The 17,029-nt window shown below is 47.5% G+C and overlaps 3 protein-coding genes across 3 annotated transcripts; 2 read left to right on the top strand and 1 right to left on the bottom strand.

Annotated features, from left to right (window-relative positions):
• The first annotated feature begins 191 nt into the window (after positions 1-191).
• HSPA5 (heat shock protein family A (Hsp70) member 5) lies at positions 192-5,748 on the top strand. Its single transcript, XM_081339742.1, has 9 exons — positions 192-301; positions 1,280-1,451; positions 1,940-2,171; positions 2,666-2,803; positions 2,933-3,045; positions 3,173-3,563; positions 3,891-4,128; positions 4,234-4,401; positions 4,961-5,748. Exons 2-9 carry the CDS (start codon positions 1,333-1,335, stop codon positions 5,518-5,520), a joined length of 1,959 nt encoding a protein of 652 aa, XP_081195868.1. The 5' UTR covers positions 192-301; positions 1,280-1,332; the 3' UTR covers positions 5,521-5,748.
• A 626-nt stretch (positions 5,749-6,374) lies between these two features.
• Positions 6,375-10,979, bottom strand: RABEPK (Rab9 effector protein with kelch motifs). The gene is made up of 7 exons (XM_081339454.1): positions 10,915-10,979; positions 10,177-10,337; positions 9,489-9,641; positions 8,585-8,746; positions 8,205-8,354; positions 7,223-7,372; positions 6,375-6,640 (listed from the first exon to the last, which is right to left on the bottom strand). Exons 1-7 carry the CDS (start codon positions 10,968-10,970, stop codon positions 6,393-6,395), a joined length of 1,080 nt encoding a protein of 359 aa, XP_081195580.1. The 5' UTR covers positions 10,971-10,979; the 3' UTR covers positions 6,375-6,392.
• Positions 10,980-11,558: 579 nt separating this feature from the next.
• Positions 11,559-16,531, top strand: PPP6C (protein phosphatase 6 catalytic subunit). Its single transcript, XM_081339426.1, has 7 exons — positions 11,559-11,927; positions 12,610-12,705; positions 13,329-13,394; positions 13,728-13,869; positions 14,325-14,404; positions 14,535-14,744; positions 15,483-16,531. Exons 1-7 carry the CDS (start codon positions 11,853-11,855, stop codon positions 15,729-15,731), a joined length of 918 nt encoding a protein of 305 aa, XP_081195552.1. The 5' UTR covers positions 11,559-11,852; the 3' UTR covers positions 15,732-16,531.
• Positions 16,532-17,029: the final 498 nt, after the last annotated feature.

Below are 17,029 nucleotides of genomic sequence, written 5' to 3'. Positions count from 1 at the left end.
TAGGGAGGGGTGGGGAGGCGAGTGGGATGAAAAGGAAAGGGCGGAGAGGGGGGGGAGTGTGCGCGCGTCACGCTCGGAGCGGGCCAATCGGGCCCGGCCAGCTTGCTAGCCGGCGACCAATGGGGAAGCTCCAGCGCGGGGAAACGCACCAATGCAGGAGCTCCACGCGAGGCTGCGGGAGGCTATATAAGCGCGGATGGGCGCCCGGGCCTCAATACTCGATCGGGGGAAACGTCAGCTCGGGAAGGCAGCGAGAGGCGTTCAGCGGCGGCGGCGCGGGCAGCCCTTCGCGGCGAGATCGGTGAGCCCTGGCGGGATTGTCAGGAATCAAGGCCACGTGCTTTCTCGGGGGCGGGGGGGGAGATCCTCTAGGCGCCCCTTCCCTGCCTCGACCCCCAAATCGGGGCGGACTGCAGATCCCATCATCCACAGCCTGCACGATCATGGGATGGGGATGGGGGGCATCAGCGAGAGAAGGGGGGGGCTTCTTGTGGATGGGGGGGGGCCTTCATTTTAGTCCAATATTTCAATAAACTCATTTGGGGCTCTTGGATTTAGCCTGTTTGATGCCTGATTTTATATATAAAAAAAAACAAAAACTGGACGTTGGCTTCTGTTTTATTTCTCCCACTGCAGTATTTTATTTTGACTTCAGTCCTTTTATTAAATGTATGTATATGTATTTGCTTTTGCCACGCTCCTTAAAAGAGGATATGGTTAGTTCCTTCTGTTCTGGCGTCTTGAGTCTTTGGGGTGGGGTGGGGTGGGTGGAATTGGTGCATTATTACAGGGTTTTTAAAAAGGAGCTAACATCAGCCGCCAAAGCCTGGGCGATCGCCCCTGGAAATGTCATCTGAATGCAGGAAGACCTGAAGCCAGGTCTCCTTAACCTGATGCAACGTCCCTAGTTAGCATCCCTGGGTGCTGTATGGCTTTATTTGCCTTTTATTTGAGCCAGGGTGGCTGGGTTTCACCCCGGCATATGCCCACCTGGCATTTTCAGGCTTGCGTATTTTGATATAATGGTGTCTGATTGGTGGCCTTCCCGTGTGTAGAGCTGGACTATCTGTTCTGCAACGAGTCCAGAGTGGGAGAGTCGAGCCGAGCCGGAATAAAACCCTACAGGTTTTATTTTCATTGATTCAGTTTCTGTAGGCCAGGCCCAGTCTTGTCGTCACTTCCCGGATGCTTCCGTTGAGTGATGATGCAAAACCCTCCTGGGGAGAAATCCAACTCCATTTGGTCTTACGGCTCTCTGTCGGCTCTTTTCTTCCCGCAGTGTTTTATTGCTTGTTTGGTGTGTGAGAGAACACCCCCCCCTCTAAAAGCAACATGAAGTACGCCATTGTCTGTCTGCTGCTGGTGGGCAGCGTCTTTGCTGCCGAGGACGATGACAAAAAGGAAGACGTGGGAACGGTGGTTGGCATCGATTTGGGAACCACCTATTCCTGGTATGTAAAAGAAGGGAGCTGCTCCAATCTATGAGTGGGGGGGGGGGTTACTGGGTTTAATTGGGGGTGCCTTGAAGATCTTGGTGCAGAAAGCAGCTGGAATTTGGTGCAAAATGGTAAATTGGTTAGCATACCGAATTGAAGGCGAACATTTCTTTTGGTGGCCTTACGCAAGACTGGGAGGCATGCAAACAGCTGCATCAGCCAATGGAAGAGAATATTCGGAGCTCAGGGTTAGACTGTGGGGTCCTTGGTGCTCTCTGACCTTGGCTGTCTTCTGGCAGATGTTGCATGACCCAACTAGGTAACCTCAGTGGAGCTCGCTCTCCTTTTATGTCTGACCAATGTTGCAATGTAGGGCAAATTTCTCATTAAAAAATGTTCTGCATCAAGATAGCTTCCTGCCAGTCATGGCTGCTGTGAGGTTGATGTTTTAAAAAAAAGACGCAACCATATGCTGATGGAATAACCACAATTCTTCTCCCTAGTGTCGGTGTCTTCAAGAACGGACGTGTTGAGATTATTGCCAACGATCAGGGCAACCGGATCACACCCTCCTATGTGGCCTTCACTCCGGAAGGGGAACGTCTCATTGGTGATGCAGCCAAGAATCAGTTGACTTCAAACCCCGAGAATACCGTTTTTGACGCCAAGCGTCTGATCGGGAGAACGTGGAACGACCCTTCGGTGCAGCAGGATATCAAATACCTGCCTTTCAAGGTCTGCCAGGGCTTCCCTCTTGGTTCTGATGCATCTTGTAAAAACCCGAAAGTCTTGTTCTTGCAAGATTGGTTCCCTCCAGCTAGGCTGGAATTCATTCTAATCGTTCACAATGATTGGTTCACACATCAAACCCCTTTTTCTGGGGGGGTGCGGTCTCCTAAATTTATGGCTGAACAAAGATGAATGCAATCTAACAGCTTGGAATTGCCATAGCACCCACCTAACTTTGGGTATTAAATCTTAAGTCCGCTCACCTTGTTGCACTTGGAGAAATACTCTCAGATGTGGCTTTTGAAGCCTTTTGGGGAAGTTCTGTTACCAATATTCTTTTAGAAACTAGGAAAGCGTTTGGTCATTAATAATAAGACAGTTTATCTGCATTCTGGAATATAAAGCAGCCTCTTCACTTTTTCCCAGAAAAATGGTTTTATGTTGTGCGAATGCAAGGTTTCTGGATTGTAATGGTATCTAATCCTTCTTGTCTTAAACAGGTTATCGAAAAGAAGACCAAGCCGTATATTCAGGTGGATGTTGGAGGAGGCCAAACCAAAACCTTTGCCCCGGAAGAAATCTCTGCCATGGTTTTGACCAAGATGAAAGAAACTGCTGAAGCTTACTTGGGAAAGAAAGTAAGACGTAGCTCTTTTTTCTAGGAGGAACAATTCAGGGGAGAATGGAGAAGCCCCTGTATTTTTTTATGGGTGAATGCCTCCAGTGACTTCTTCAGCATTTAGATAACCCCCATCTTTATCTACTAGGTCACCCACGCTGTTGTCACTGTGCCCGCGTACTTCAACGATGCTCAGCGCCAGGCCACAAAAGACGCCGGCACCATCGCTGGATTGAACGTCATGAGAATCATCAATGAACCGTAAGTGGATGCCTCTTCCTCATTGCCGCTCTCCTCCTTCTATGGAGGGAAAGTTACGCCTTTGTGTACCATTCTAATGTGTGTGTGTGTGTGTGTGGTTTTTCCCCCCCCCCTTCCTTCCCTGTAGCACCGCAGCCGCTATCGCCTACGGCTTGGACAAACGGGAAGGAGAAAAGAACATTCTCGTCTTCGACTTGGGCGGCGGAACTTTTGACGTCTCTCTCTTGACCATCGACAACGGGGTCTTCGAAGTCGTGGCCACCAACGGGGACACTCACCTGGGCGGAGAAGACTTCGACCAGCGGGTGATGGAGCACTTCATCAAGCTCTACAAGAAGAAGACCGGCAAGGACGTCCGCAAAGACAACCGGGCGGTTCAGAAGCTCCGGCGAGAAGTGGAAAAAGCCAAGAGAGCCCTTTCTTCTCAGCACCAGGCCAGGATTGAGATCGAATCTTTCTTTGAGGGCGAGGACTTCTCAGAAACCCTCACCAGGGCCAAGTTTGAAGAACTGAACATGGTAGGTGACTTTCAAAGGGACGTGCTAACCCCAGTGGACATTGCGGGGGGTGGGGGGGAAAGAGTAGAGTAGGGAGGAACCAACACTAGTTTTAACCTTGAATCAAAATGTTTGTGCGGCTTCTGTGAGATGCCTTAGTACAGGAGTCCTTCAAACGTGGCAACTTTTCAGACTTGTGGACTTCAACTCCCAGGATTCCCCAGCCAGCCATGCTGGGAGTTGGAAGTCCACAAGCCTTGCCAAGGTTAGATGGACTTCAGCTTCTGCTCTGAAGCCAACAGACAGCGTCAAAAGCAATCATCGACTAATCCTAACTCCCGCCTCCAGGATCTTTTCCGTTCCACCATGAAGCCTGTCCAGAAAGTTCTAGAGGATGCAGACCTGAAGAAACCCGATATTGATGAAATTGTCCTTGTTGGGGGCTCCACCCGGATCCCTAAAATCCAGCAGCTCGTCAAGGAATTCTTCAACGGCAAAGAGCCTTCTAGGGGCATCAACCCTGACGAAGCCGTGGCTTATGGTGCTGCTGTCCAAGCCGGTGTACTTTCTGGCGATCAGGATACTGGTAAGCTCATTTGTGAAAGGAACAAGTCTGGCTTGTGATGAAGGCTAGATTATTATTTTTTTTGGACTTTTCCCAGGCCGTCCCTTAATTTCCCTTTTCTTTCAGGTGACTTGGTGCTACTTGATGTGTGTCCCCTAACTTTGGGCATTGAAACCGTGGGAGGCGTCATGACCAAACTCATCCCCAGGAACACCGTGGTCCCCACCAAGAAGTCCCAGATCTTCTCCACGGCTTCTGACAACCAGCCAACAGTGACCATCAAAGTCTACGAAGGTAAACCTGCTTGTCTCCGGCCTTTATTTGTTTGATAAATAAGGTGGCGAACGTATCCCAACACTCCTTCCTCCCATTGTCCCGACAACAATCCTGCGAGGTAGGCTCGGCTGAGAGGGAGGGAGGGAGGGACTGGCCCAAAGTCACCCAGTTGGCTTTCACGCCTAAGGCAGGACTAGAACTCATGATCTCCTGGTCAACTCTTCAGTACGTTTTGTTAAAAATGATAAATTATACTCCGTATGTTTTTTAAAATACAGCACTTGGCTCGCCTATTGAAACTGGATCGTAGCTTAAATGAAAGTCTTAATTTTATCCATCACTTTTAATTTTATGGGTGGTATATGGCACATACTTAATACGCACCGTATTAAATACCCTTTGTACCTTACGTTTGAGCCAGGAGGGTTGGACTAGAAGACCTCACGTTCCCCTTCCAGCTCTTATTATTTTGTTACGTCTGCGATCGGGAAGTTGATAAAGAGATCACAGATCTTTTCACCTAAAACCGATAGCCCGAGGATCCACTCAGTGTGGCGTTCTTTTCACTTTCCTGCAGGAGAACGTCCCCTCACAAAGGACAACCACCTGCTGGGCACCTTTGACCTGACCGGCATCCCGCCTGCCCCGCGAGGCGTCCCTCAGATCGAAGTCACCTTTGAGATCGACGTGAACGGCATCCTGCGGGTGACGGCGGAGGACAAAGGCACGGGCAACAAGAACAAGATCACCATCACCAACGACCAGAACCGCCTGACGCCCGAAGAGATCGAAAGGATGGTCAACGACGCGGAGAAGTTTGCCGAGGAGGACAAGAAGCTGAAGGAGCGCATCGACGCCCGCAACGAGCTGGAGAGCTATGCCTACTCGCTGAAGAACCAAATCGGCGACAAGGAGAAACTGGGGGGCAAGTTGTCCACGGAGGACAAGGAGACCATAGAGAAGGCGGTGGAGGAGAAGATCGAGTGGCTAGAGGGCCACCAGGAGGCCGACATCGAGGACTTCAAAGCTCAGAAGAAAGAGCTGGAGGAAGTGGTCCAGCCCATCGTGGGGAAATTGTACGGCGGGGCGGGTCCTCCTCCCGGCGGGGAAGAGCCAGGGGAGAAGGATGAGTTATAGGCTTCTCTGGTTTTTGTTTTTTTGTTCTTTCCCCTCGAACAGCCATGCTGTGTAAATAGTGGACTTTTGGACATTTTGGTTTAAGCTATTGAACTCAAGAACTGGGATGTGATCAGAATCTTCGCCTCAGGTGGAGTTTGGAAATGTTTATAGCCCCAAAGCGGCTGATTACTGCTTTTCGTTAGCAGTTGATAAAAAGTGTCCCTGGAGGGTGGGGGTGGGGATAGGGAAGTTTAACTTGCCAGGAGGGGTGGGGGAGGCCTTCCTTGATGCATTCACCTTGCAATGGTTTATTTAAAAAAAAAGGTGGGGTGGTGTGTGAGAATTTTTTTCTACCCTCCAAAGCGCCAATAAATTTGTTATTTACACTGAATTTTGAGGGGTTTGGTTTCTGTGTCTGCAAAGAGTTTACTTGCAGACTTTTCATTACCCAAGTAGGTAATGGCATCAGTTGCCTACTTAAGTAATAAAACGTCTGCCAGGGAAAAAAAAAACCAAGCTCAGAGAGCACTAAGGACCACACAGCCATTGTCCTCCTCCCCCACCCCTTATAAACCCCACACCCTTCTAGTACTGATGGCGTTACCTAGTTGGGTGATGAAACGTCTGCAAGAGAACCACCCAGCTCAAAAGTGTGAGCCGAGGAACTCCATGCTTCACCCCTGAGCTGCAAATACCCTCTTTAATTGGAACCAATTTATTCTCTGGAGCCATCCATGCTGTTGGTTGATTGAGACGACAAATACTGCCAGCGTGTTTTTTTTAAAATAAAAATAAAAGGTGGATAGGCAGTTAAATATGGGGGGGGGGGTTACTGCCACATTCACACACCCCTATCAGACCACAAGTCTTAATACTTGCCCGGCCTAACTTTATTCTTCTAGCATGCTTACGATACAGTCATCATAGATATCCCCTTTAATGTTCATGCCCCCAAACACCAAGCAGAGATGAACCAGCCGCCCCCCCCTGGGCCCCTCCCCTTGTGCAGCTTCTGGGGTTTCTTTGGGATTGTGGGGCTCTTCTCCGGAGCTTCCCCAAGGAATAACGCACATTGAGTGGTCCAGCCGGCCAGGAGGTAGAGGAACGGTGAACTCCAACTGGGTCCAGTGACTTTTTTCTGCAGCCGTTTTAATGTTTTCAGAAAGAAAACAAATGGGTTATTTCATTATTTTTTGAAATAAAGCAGGGGGAATATCGAATACTCCTATTTCCCCCCCCCACACACACACACACACAACGACGCTGTGAGGTGGGGTGGGTTGAGAGGAAGGGAAGGAGGGTCCGGCCCAAGTCTCCCACCTGGCTTCCACGGCTAAAGCTGGACTAGAATTCCCAGTCTCCCACTTTCTCGCCTAATACCTTAACCACTAGGTTCCACATAGCTCGACATCCAAACACTACGCCCGCGCAACACTCCATGCCATCAGCCCCGCTTGTTCTCTAGAGAGCAGCGATTCTCAACCTGTGGTCCGCAGGCCCCCCCCGAGAGGCCACAAAAGCTCGAAATGTTACGCTTTCAATCTTGAGTTAAGCCTTGAGGTCCGTGGCCACCCAACGGTATTTCAAGGGGTCCCGTGGCGAAAAAAAAGCGTTGAGAACCGCTGCTCCAGGGGACACCTGGTGGCTCTGTAGATGCCGAGGCGGTCCTGCCACGAATGGGACGTTCTGCCAGAGGACCAAAGTTAATCGCCAAGAATACCTGTGTGATACTTGTACATCGTATTGAGTTCCCCCGTTGGGTCCATCCCTCCGAAGATGTAGATGTGCTCTTGGAAAGCAACGGCTGAGTGCGCCGCTCGGCCTCCAGGAACGGATCCTGAGGTGGACCATTTCTCCCACTTTAGGTCCCCTGCGGAGAGAACACAACAAACCCTGGCTTGCTTCATTCGAGATGACCTCTTTTTTTTTTTAAAAAAAAAGTGGCATTTCGGTATTAGAAACGTCCTGCTTCTCCGCAAGATCTTGCAGCAAAGCTGCGTGCTTCCCATTTTTCTCTTTTAAAGTCTTATAGATCAGTCTGAGCAGGGAGACGCAGAAACATCTTGGCTAAAGAGGGATTTGAAATCAAACTCTGGTTTATCCACCATCGGGAGCCAAGTAGGACTAGACAGAATAACAAGAGTTGGAAGGGACCTTGGAGGACTTCTAGTCCAGCCCCCTGCCCAAGCTGGGAACTATATTTATTCCAGACAAATGGCTGTCCAGTCTTTTCCCGAAAGCCTCCAGTGATGACGGAGTACCTACAATTTCTGAAGGCAAGCCGTCTCGCTGCTTTATTTATTTATTTATTTTTTCACTGTCAGGAAATTTCTCCTTAATTCTAGGTTTGGTTCTTAGTTCTAGATGAGGCTCTCTAAGAAATTGCCCAAGTTTTTTCAATGTTCTCCACCAAACCTTTTAAAAGATTCCTTTTAATTAAAAAAAAAGTTAAGAGTTTTGGGAAGCAAATCAAAACTGGACAACGATAGCCCCAAACCTCATTTGGAAGCACGCACCTTAGTCTAGAGAAAACGAAGGAAAACTGGGATAGATCCTTATAGGGGCCATTTGTGGTGTCAGTGATTGCAAAAATGCTGGAGGTGGCTTGGGAAGACTCTTTAGGAAAGATTTTAAAACACAAAAGAGCGAAGACTCAAACGTACCTCCCTTGCTAATTTTAACGCTATGTAGGGTGTACTTACGTATGTCAATGGAGAACAGGTCGTCGTAAAACGTGTCACCAGCCAAGCCGCCATGTATAAACAGTCGGTTCTCAACCGCTACCACCACGTGGCCGTGCCGGGGAGCAGGAGGCTGACCACGCACCTCTGGCTGTGACCACGTCAAGGTGGCTTTTTAAAAAGGGAAACCAAAGTTAAAGCTTGCTTCTCCTCAAATCTAGAACTAACCCTTTTTTCGGGGGGAAGCCAACGATGGGCTTCGTACGATGGGTGAACCAGCCCCAGCCAAAATAACAAATGCTGCACGGAAGGCTGGGATCTGTAGATCTCCTACCTCTTTTAGTTCGTGCAACTTAAGGGCGCAGGAGGGGGGGAAAAGAACTTTAAATTTGTTCATTCACCTGAGTCGAATATGTGAAGTTGCTGGTCTTGGACAGGATCCACCCCTTTATCCCCTCCTCCAAATACATATAACCGGTCCCCAATTGCTGCCGTGGAGGTATGATACGTGCGAGGGCTCGGTGGATTGCCGGCCACGTTGGTTTTCTGCCACGACCCAGTTTCTAGTAAGAGAAAAGACGGTGAGTAGACCCAGAGCAGACTTGCTCAATTCCAGATGACTCTGCAAAGAGGCCAGATCAGACTTGTCCCCAATTCAGTTGGGAAAGAAAGGTTGGATTGGAGGAAAGGAAGTCCCAAATAATTAGAGTGCACCAATTTGAGAAAAGCCGGTCTTGGCACCACAAGCAAGATATGCAAATAAAGGACACGAAATAAAACAGAAGAAAAAATGGCAGAAGGGATTCCGTAGAAGGATTTAGTACAAGTAATCCTCAATTTTATTACCCCGGTTGAGACAGAAACTTCTGCTGTTAAGCAGTGCAGTTGTGAGTCATTATGTAAACATGCCCAATTTTACAAGCTTATTTGTCATGGCTGTCCCCTCAACACCCAGAGCGGTAAAAGAGGAAGTGAGCAAAGAAGGCTTGGCATGGCTGTTAAATGAATGTGTGGTTGATCAGCAAATCCAGCTCCTTCCATTAACTTAGCTTGTGGGAAGCTGGACCTGAAAGTCACCGATGGGGATCCCAGGATCCTGCAACAGCACAAACACATAAATATACACGTACCACCCAAATTGCAATCATTGGAACTGCAGGGATGCTGCTGGTTGTTAGTGCAAGGATTGGTCATAAATAATTGCAATTTCAAACTGTCACTAAACGGTTGCAAATCAAGGACTATCTGCACCCGATTTGGCTCGGATCAGATAACAGCGACCGACTGGGCAGAGGCTCTGCTTACCTAGATCCAAAACTTGTACGCAGTCTCTGTTGCCAGTTTCACTGGCCCCTCCATACACCCAGAGTGTGTTGGGCTGGCTTGCAGGCATAAAAGCAGCATGTTCGTATCGTGGCAACAGACCTAGCCAACCAGGTGTTGTCCAGCATTTAGCATCTACGGCGGAAGGACAGATATCAACCCCTAAATATGTTTTAAGATTTCCTACTGGGAACAAAATCTATCGCGCTTGAGAAATCAAAACCTTCAGAGGCCCCACCATTTCTTTTTTTACACAGCTTGGTCCTACACTAAACTGGCTGGATTTAGGTGGCAGTCTTAAAAGCAGCCTTGCTTGGTACCAGAATAAGCCAGAACTATAAAGCAGGGATAAAAGCATTATTAATAAATAAATAAAACTGACATGCTTCTGAACGTCAACCTGTGGCTCTCCAGAGGCAAGAAAAGAACCAGTCTAGATCCGAAATCCCAACATTTATCCAGGCACAGCAGTGCCCAAAAAAGCACCCAGCCACCTGGTAGAAATCTCCCTGACGAATTCTTTCAGCAACTATGATTTGCATGCCTTTGCATCCATAAGGACTAAAAACATGGGTTGTTTTTAACACACATGTATATTTTAATACAGTATGGAGTTTGAGGCCCTCAGGAAATTCAGTTCCCCTGCTTTCTCCCTCCCAGCCGAACTTACCAAGATCAATAAAATAGGAGTCAGTAAAACTTCCACTTGGATTTGCTCCGGCAATGATGACCACTTTCCCATTTTTACTGCCCGGCTCCAAAGGAGGCAGATATAAAGAGTTTTGGCCCACACGAGCACAGGGGCTCTTCCCACCTAAGGCAAGGGAATACCTGGCAGGCAGAGAGAAGCAGAGGAAATATTCATCCAGATGCTGATAGAAGAGAATATTTTGAAACTCAATATTTTGAACTGTGATCTCCTTGGTGCTCTCTGAGCTGGGTGGACCGTGGAATTTTGCACGGAGAGATCCTGGCAGCGTCCCCAAGTGTCAATCAATCAATCAGAATAGAACTGGAAGAGAACTTTGGAGGTCTTGTAGTCCAACCCCCTGCTCAAGCAGGAGACCCAACCTACGCCATTCCAGACAAGTGACTGAAAGTCAAGGACCTGCCTAAAATTGAACCAGGAAGCGGGCGCCCAGGTGCAAGGAAGGAGATGCCCCGCTCTCTTTCCCTTCTTTGCGCGGCTCTTTTGCAAGGTCCTTCTTTTTCTCGCGCAGGTCAATGCCTGCACACGTGCCAAGCCCTCCTGCCCTGGTTGCATGCACCCATCCAAGGCTGCAAACGGGAGAGCTGCCGCGACCTCCCACGCGCTACACTCCCGCCTCCAGCATCCCTCGCCCTCTTTTTGCACGGATCCTAGCCAGAGCGTGCACACGTGCAAAGGAACCCTTCGCGGGCGGCTCACCAGGTCGCCGCCTGCGGTTTCTCCCGTGGCTTCAGCTTCCGTAGCACCTTCTCCATTGAAGCAAACACGGGGGGGGGGGGGGAGAAGAGGCGTGGTTTTGCAGGGAGAACCCACCCTCCCCGGGCCGGTTGCTAGGCGACTGGCACCGCCCCCAACCTCTTTGATGTCTCCCCGAAGACAGGGAGAGACGGCTTTGCAGCGCCTCTGCATTCTTTTCTTTATCACTTACTTGTTGCTCAAATTGATTTGGCGCTGCAAAGCGTGCAAAATTGCAATTCTGGTCTCGTTTGCAACGAAAGACATACAAGCTGTGGGTTGGGTCTGTTGGCTTGTTCAGACTCTGCTTGCACGACGGCACTTTCCCCCCCCCAATCCAAGGCTATGCACGTTTGCTTGGACACCAACGCCCCTCATCCCCGGCCAGCGTGCCCCGCTGGGCATTGCAAGAAGTCTCCGGAGAAAAAGCGGCCTGGAAGCCAGCAAGCGTGGACTCCAAATCCCAGCATGCCGCGCGGCAGGCAAAGCGGCCGTTTCGACGCCATAATGGACTCCCGCGGGGCGGGGGGCAGAGAGAGAGAGAGAGAGAGAGAGAGGGAAGCCGGAAGCAGACCACCGGAAGCGGCCTCGAAGCGGACCAGAAAGAAGCCCGGGGTCCGATTCAAGTTGGCTTTCTCACTTCCGGTGTGGCCGAGAGAAGACCGGGGTTTGGGGGGAAAACAGGGCGGCGTCGCTCGCACCGGCTGCCTCCGCACAGCCAGATCGCGTCGCCTGGCGGAGCCCGGCCCGGGTTTCCCGCCTCTACGCCCGTAGGCCCCAACCCGGAAGTGCGAGTCGCAGCTTCCGGTCCGGTCCTCTCTGCCCCACTCTTCCTCCTCCTCCTCCTCCTCCTCCTTCTGCCTTCCTCCCCCCGCTCCCCCCCCCGGAGCTGCTCTGCCAAAATGGCGCCGCTGGACTTGGATAAGTACGTCGAGATAGCGCGGCTCTGCAAGTACTTGCCCGAGAACGACCTCAAGGTGAGGCGGGGGAGGGGGGCGGGACGGGCCTGGGAGGGACTTCCTCGTGGTCCCCTTTCCACCTTGATCTGAAACTGCCTGGGGTTGTTTTTTTCCGGTGGTGGCGATGGACATCAGCAAGGCACCCTTTGAGCCATAGAGAAATGGAATTGCGAAGAAAGGGGAACGTTTGTAGCTCAGGGTGGAAATGAGGGGTCCTTGGGGCTCTCTGAGCTGGGTGGTTTTTTTGCAGACGTTTCGCGACCCAACTAGGTAAACATCATCGTTGCTACTGAGTGTGGGGTTTCCTCCCTGTTGTAAGTGATCGGAGTGGGATTTTCTCCTTGATTAGGGTAGTTTTCTGCTTGATGATTTGTATGGTGGAAATATCTGCTTATCTCTCTATAAACTGTATATAAACAGCAAGTGAACCTCACACTAACACTGTTGATGTTACCCAGTTGGGGCAGTGAAATGCCTGCAAGAAAACAGCAAAGCTCAAGAGAGCACCAAGGACCCTTCACAAATGGATTTGCTGCCCAGGAAAGAGGCAACAGGCGGGGGAGATGGCAGAGGAGGCGGGTCATTCAAAAATGTGAAAAGTGGAATAAATAATGTACTTTGGAACGTAAAGGGGACTTTGATGTGGTGTTAGCGACATGTGTGGCTCATGCCCTGACCTGACCTTTTTCTGTCTTTCCAGCGGTTGTGTGACTACGTCTGTGACCTGCTCCTAGAAGAATCGAACGTGCAGCCGGTGTCGACCCCCGTTACCGTCTGCGGTGACATTCATGGACAGGTGGAATTTCCCATGGACTCTACCTTTTTGACATTCTGGATTCTGTTCCAGATTCCATTCTGGATTGGGTTCTTGCTTCCATTCTGCAATGGCTTTTGGATTTCGGATTCCATTCTGGTTTCTGTTCTGGGTTCCATTCTGGATTTCCAATCTGCAATGGATTTTAGATTCCATTATGTATTGGATTCTGGATTCCATTCTGGTCCCCCCCCCCACACCCAAAAATATCTTGATTGGGCTCTGGATTCCCATTCTTATTTGGATTCTGGATTCTGGTCTGGACTGTACTCTGGATTGCGTTTTTGATTTTCCTCAAATCTCATTGTGCCTCACTTTTGCTTGTCAATGGTGCCAATTTGGGTGCCTAAACAAATTACTGAAAAAGAGGGAATTGTAGTTTTTCTCTCGGATCAAAGGTATCAGATTGCCCTAACTTTTTAACGGTCCTTGCGGTGGCAATATCTTATTAACTGCCTGCACATTATTATTTTGATCAGGCTTTCAGAACCATTTTTAGGATTTGTAAATAGAACATTTACAATTCCATCAGAGTTCAAAATAATTTCAATGGGTACTTTGAATTTGTCTATGTTGAAATACGTGTTTCTTTTTTTCCTTTTCAGTTTTATGATCTATGTGAATTATTCAGAACTGGAGGTCAGGTTCCTGACACAAACTACATATTTATGGTATGAACAAATGTAGAGAAAACAGAGATTGGAATCTGATATATATATATATATTTGTAATACATCAAGGGGAGAGGATTGCTCTTGTGGTTTTGTTTTCTGCTGAGAATACAGCTCCTGTTCTTTTGCTGAGTACATATAGTTTGGAAAAGGAAGTGCTAGCTAGTAATGACCGGTTTAAAAAAAAAGGTAGCACACTTTGGGAACATTGAGAACTACAGCCAAACGTTCTGCCTGTTTAGTTTCATACAAGCCCTGCTAACATTGATTATCTGTTCATAAAATTGCAGCCTGAGCACATTGTTTCAATTAAAGCATTGTTTTGATTTCCAGGGTGATTTTGTAGACAGAGGCTATTACAGTCTAGAGACATTTACTTATCTTCTTGCCCTGAAAGCAAAATGGCCGGATCGGATCACGCTCTTGCGTGGGAATCATGAAAGCAGACAGATAACCCAGGTCTACGGATTTTATGGTGAGTATCCTACTGCTGCTACACTTTCCCAGAACCGATTTTTGTTTCCATTACAATCGGCATAAAACTCTTATGATTTAGCCTGACCGGCAGGAGTCATCTTTTTTAAAAGGATTATAGAAACATTTATTTCATTGCTACAAGCATAAGCCTCATAGTTTCTGGAATTCCCTGTCTGAGGCAAGAAAGCCGGCTGGGTGACTTTGGGCCAATCCCCAGGAGACAGTGAATTCTAGTCTTGCCTTAGGAATGAAATCTAACTGTCCCTCTCTCTCTCAGCCCAGCCCACCTCATAAGGTGGTTGTGGGGGGAAAAATAGGAGGAGGAAGGAATATTAGATACATTCACTGCCTTGAACTGTTTATTTAAAAAGTCCAGATATAAAAACAATCAAAATAAATAATAGAACCTGGTGTCCTTTATTTTCTCTTCCTTCTCCTCTTCCTCCCAAACAGATGAATGCCAAACAAAATACGGTAACGCAAACGCCTGGAGATACTGCACTAAAGTCTTCGACATGCTCACAGTAGCAGCGGTAAATGCTTCACAGTCCTGTTTGGGGGGGAAAAAGGAGGGGGATGTGAGTGATGCACCCTCCTCTCCTCCTACCCCAGATAGCTTTTGGCTTTTGAGAGAGAGTAAAAGCCCGTTCTCTTTTCCTCCAGTTGATAGATGAACAGATCCTCTGCGTGCACGGAGGTCTTTCTCCAGACATCAAAACACTGGATCAGATCCGAACCATCGAGCGCAACCAAGAGATCCCCCACAAAGGCGCTTTCTGTGACCTCGTCTGGTCTGACCCAGAAGATGTGGATACCTGGGCCATCAGCCCTCGTGGAGCCGGGTGGCTTTTTGGCGCTAAAGTTACCAATGAGGTAAACTCTTAAATCCACCCTACGTTGTTGTTTTGCCGGCTTTCTCATTTACGGGTCTGTTTTGCATTCAGAATATTATCTGAGCAACCGGGAGAGAGGAAGCAAGGAACTTAATTAATCTTTATTAAAGGAACAGCTCAGTCTAGGCAGAGTTGAATGTTGGCATCCTACATCCTTGCTATTCAAGGTTTCTAAAAAGAAGTAATGCCAACTTTGGCCTGTCCCATTTCTGCTTTCTTTTTGAATGTAACCATCGTTTGTGCTACCAGTTGAAACTTTATGGCACAAATTCAAGTATTAGAGTTGGTAAACCAGGGTTTATACGTTAAAGTAGCTTATAGCTTAAAATGATCTATGGATCCGGCCGTGGTCAGCCCAGTTTAATGCAAGTTTACAACCATTTGTTTAATGACGATGGCATTGGGGGGGGAAATGACTTATGATTGTTTGTCACCTACCCCCGTTGCAGCTTCCCCATGGTCAAGTGATCAAAATCCAGACCCTTGGCGACTGACTCATATTTATGACGGTCTCTGTGTCCCGGGATCACGTGACTGCCTTTAGCAACCTTCTGACAAGCAAAGTCAATGGGGGGACTGTGTCAAAACTTAACCGATTAACAACTGTGGCGCTTAGCAACAGAACGTTTGGGCGTAAAGCGAGGACCGCCTGTATATAAAACCTAGCTGAGAGTGAGTGCGGTAAATCATCTCCCTTTTCTCTTGACCCCTTTGACAGTTTGTCCACATCAACAACTTAAAACTGATCTGCCGGGCCCACCAGCTGGTCCACGAAGGTTATAAATTCATGTTTGACGAGAAGCTGGTAACAGTCTGGTCAGCCCCAAACTACTGCTATCGCTGCGGGAATATCGCCTCCATCATGGTCTTTAAAGACGTGAACAACAGAGAACCGAAGCTTTTCCGAGCTGTCCCAGATTCTGAACGCGTCATCCCTCCGAGGACAACCACGCCGTATTTCCTCTGAAAGGCCACCCACGGCCCTCCTTCCCTTCCCTTCGTGACGTGCATTCTATTGAGCACTTTGCTGCTGAAATACTTTTCTCCCCCCCCCCTCTATTTTTAAATTATCTAAATGTATTTGGTCTGTAGCGTTGCGTTTCTTAACCGCCCTTCTTCCCGTGCGTCTCCTCCTCTTTAAGATCGCTTTTGAAACGTCCCACAAGCACTTAACTTGTCATATATATATATATATATATATATATATATATACATACATACATACATATATATATATATATATATATATATACACATACATACACATACATACATACATGCATGCATATATATATATATATATATATATATATATATATATATAAAGTGCTTTCAATTTTCTGTTTTTTGTTTTTAGGGGAAACCCCTTCAGAATGAAATCAAATAAAAGCAGAGCAAGACAGGTCAGAACTAGTCTGATTCTCCTTTATTTCGTTCAGGAGTTGGCGTTGGGAATGTTTTTTTTTTTGTTTGTTTGTTCTGGATAAGGTTTTTAAGGAATTTCAGCAGCAAAGTTGAATTAATGTGCATATTGGGACTTTGTAAGTCCAACGTCTCCTTATGCAGTAAAGGTAGGCTGGCCTTGTTTATATTTTAAATCACAAGTGGTTTAGAAAACTGCTCCCTATATTTTTTTTTCCTTTCAGCTTTGTTTTTATTTTTAGGGTTCCAATTACCCATTACAGGTATTTGAATTTGTACATTAAAATAACTGTTCTGATTTTTCTCAGATACCTTGTATTTTTAATAAAAGTGATAAATCCTGAACCCCTGCCTCTAGGTTAAACTTGAAAATAAAACTTTATGTTGTTGTGAATGCGTGCCTTCATGTGCCAGTCTTGACTAAAACACAACACAAGCACAGTTTTTTGGTCTGTTAAAATACTAAATATTTTGCCCCTTACAAATCATACCATGATCTGGGAGAAATAATGCTAAAGAAATAAATGGACCATTGCTGAGAGAAAGCAGATGATTGGTAGCTTAGACTTATTTTGAAATACCTAAAAATTCTGTGGTATTTCTGCAGTGGAAATACCAGATTGTTAATAGAAGGAGTTGGGTTGCTTTGGGACTTATATTTTTCTCCTGAATAATCACATCTATTCCCAAATCAATTTTTGTGCAACCTAGAAATGTTTAATGCACTCAGTTTACACTATTCCTCAGTGGAAATGTGCCAGCAGCACCATTTTATGTATTTTTAAAAATATATTAACTTGAAACGTGGACCTAAATTACCCCTCAGTTTAAATCTCACTTTTT

This window comes from Vipera berus (genome assembly GCF_964194415.1).
Source record: "Vipera berus genome assembly, chromosome: 15".
NCBI lineage: Eukaryota > Metazoa > Chordata > Lepidosauria > Squamata > Viperidae > Vipera > Vipera berus.
The sequence above is the reverse complement of the archived record's forward strand: the minus strand, read 5'-3'. Positions and strand labels throughout refer to the sequence as shown.

Excerpts from the sequence above, each read along its gene's own strand:
- HSPA5 (XM_081339742.1), top strand. The coding sequence starts at position 1,333 with ATGAAGTACGCCATTGTCTGTCTGCTGCTGGTGGGCAGCGTCTTTGCT. Across the intron at positions 1,452-1,939 it reads TTGGGAACCACCTATTCCTG|TGTCGGTGTCTTCAAGAACG; the intron begins GTATGTAAAAGA and ends TCTTCTCCCTAG. Across the intron at positions 4,129-4,233 it reads TTCTGGCGATCAGGATACTG|GTGACTTGGTGCTACTTGAT; the intron begins GTAAGCTCATTT and ends CTTTTCTTTCAG.
- RABEPK (XM_081339454.1), bottom strand. The coding sequence starts at position 10,970 with ATGGAGAAGGTGCTACGGAAGCTGAAGCCACGGGAGAAACCGCAGGCG. Across the intron at positions 9,642-10,176 it reads CTCCTATTTTATTGATCTTG|ATGCTAAATGCTGGACAACA; the intron begins GTAAGTTCGGCT and ends CTTCCGCCGTAG. Across the intron at positions 7,373-8,204 it reads CCTGTTCTCCATTGACATAC|GGGACCTAAAGTGGGAGAAA; the intron begins GTAAGTACACCC and ends TTCTCTCCGCAG.
- PPP6C (XM_081339426.1), top strand. The coding sequence starts at position 11,853 with ATGGCGCCGCTGGACTTGGATAAGTACGTCGAGATAGCGCGGCTCTGC. Across the intron at positions 11,928-12,609 it reads TGCCCGAGAACGACCTCAAG|CGGTTGTGTGACTACGTCTG; the intron begins GTGAGGCGGGGG and ends CTGTCTTTCCAG. Across the intron at positions 14,745-15,482 it reads GCGCTAAAGTTACCAATGAG|TTTGTCCACATCAACAACTT; the intron begins GTAAACTCTTAA and ends CCCCTTTGACAG.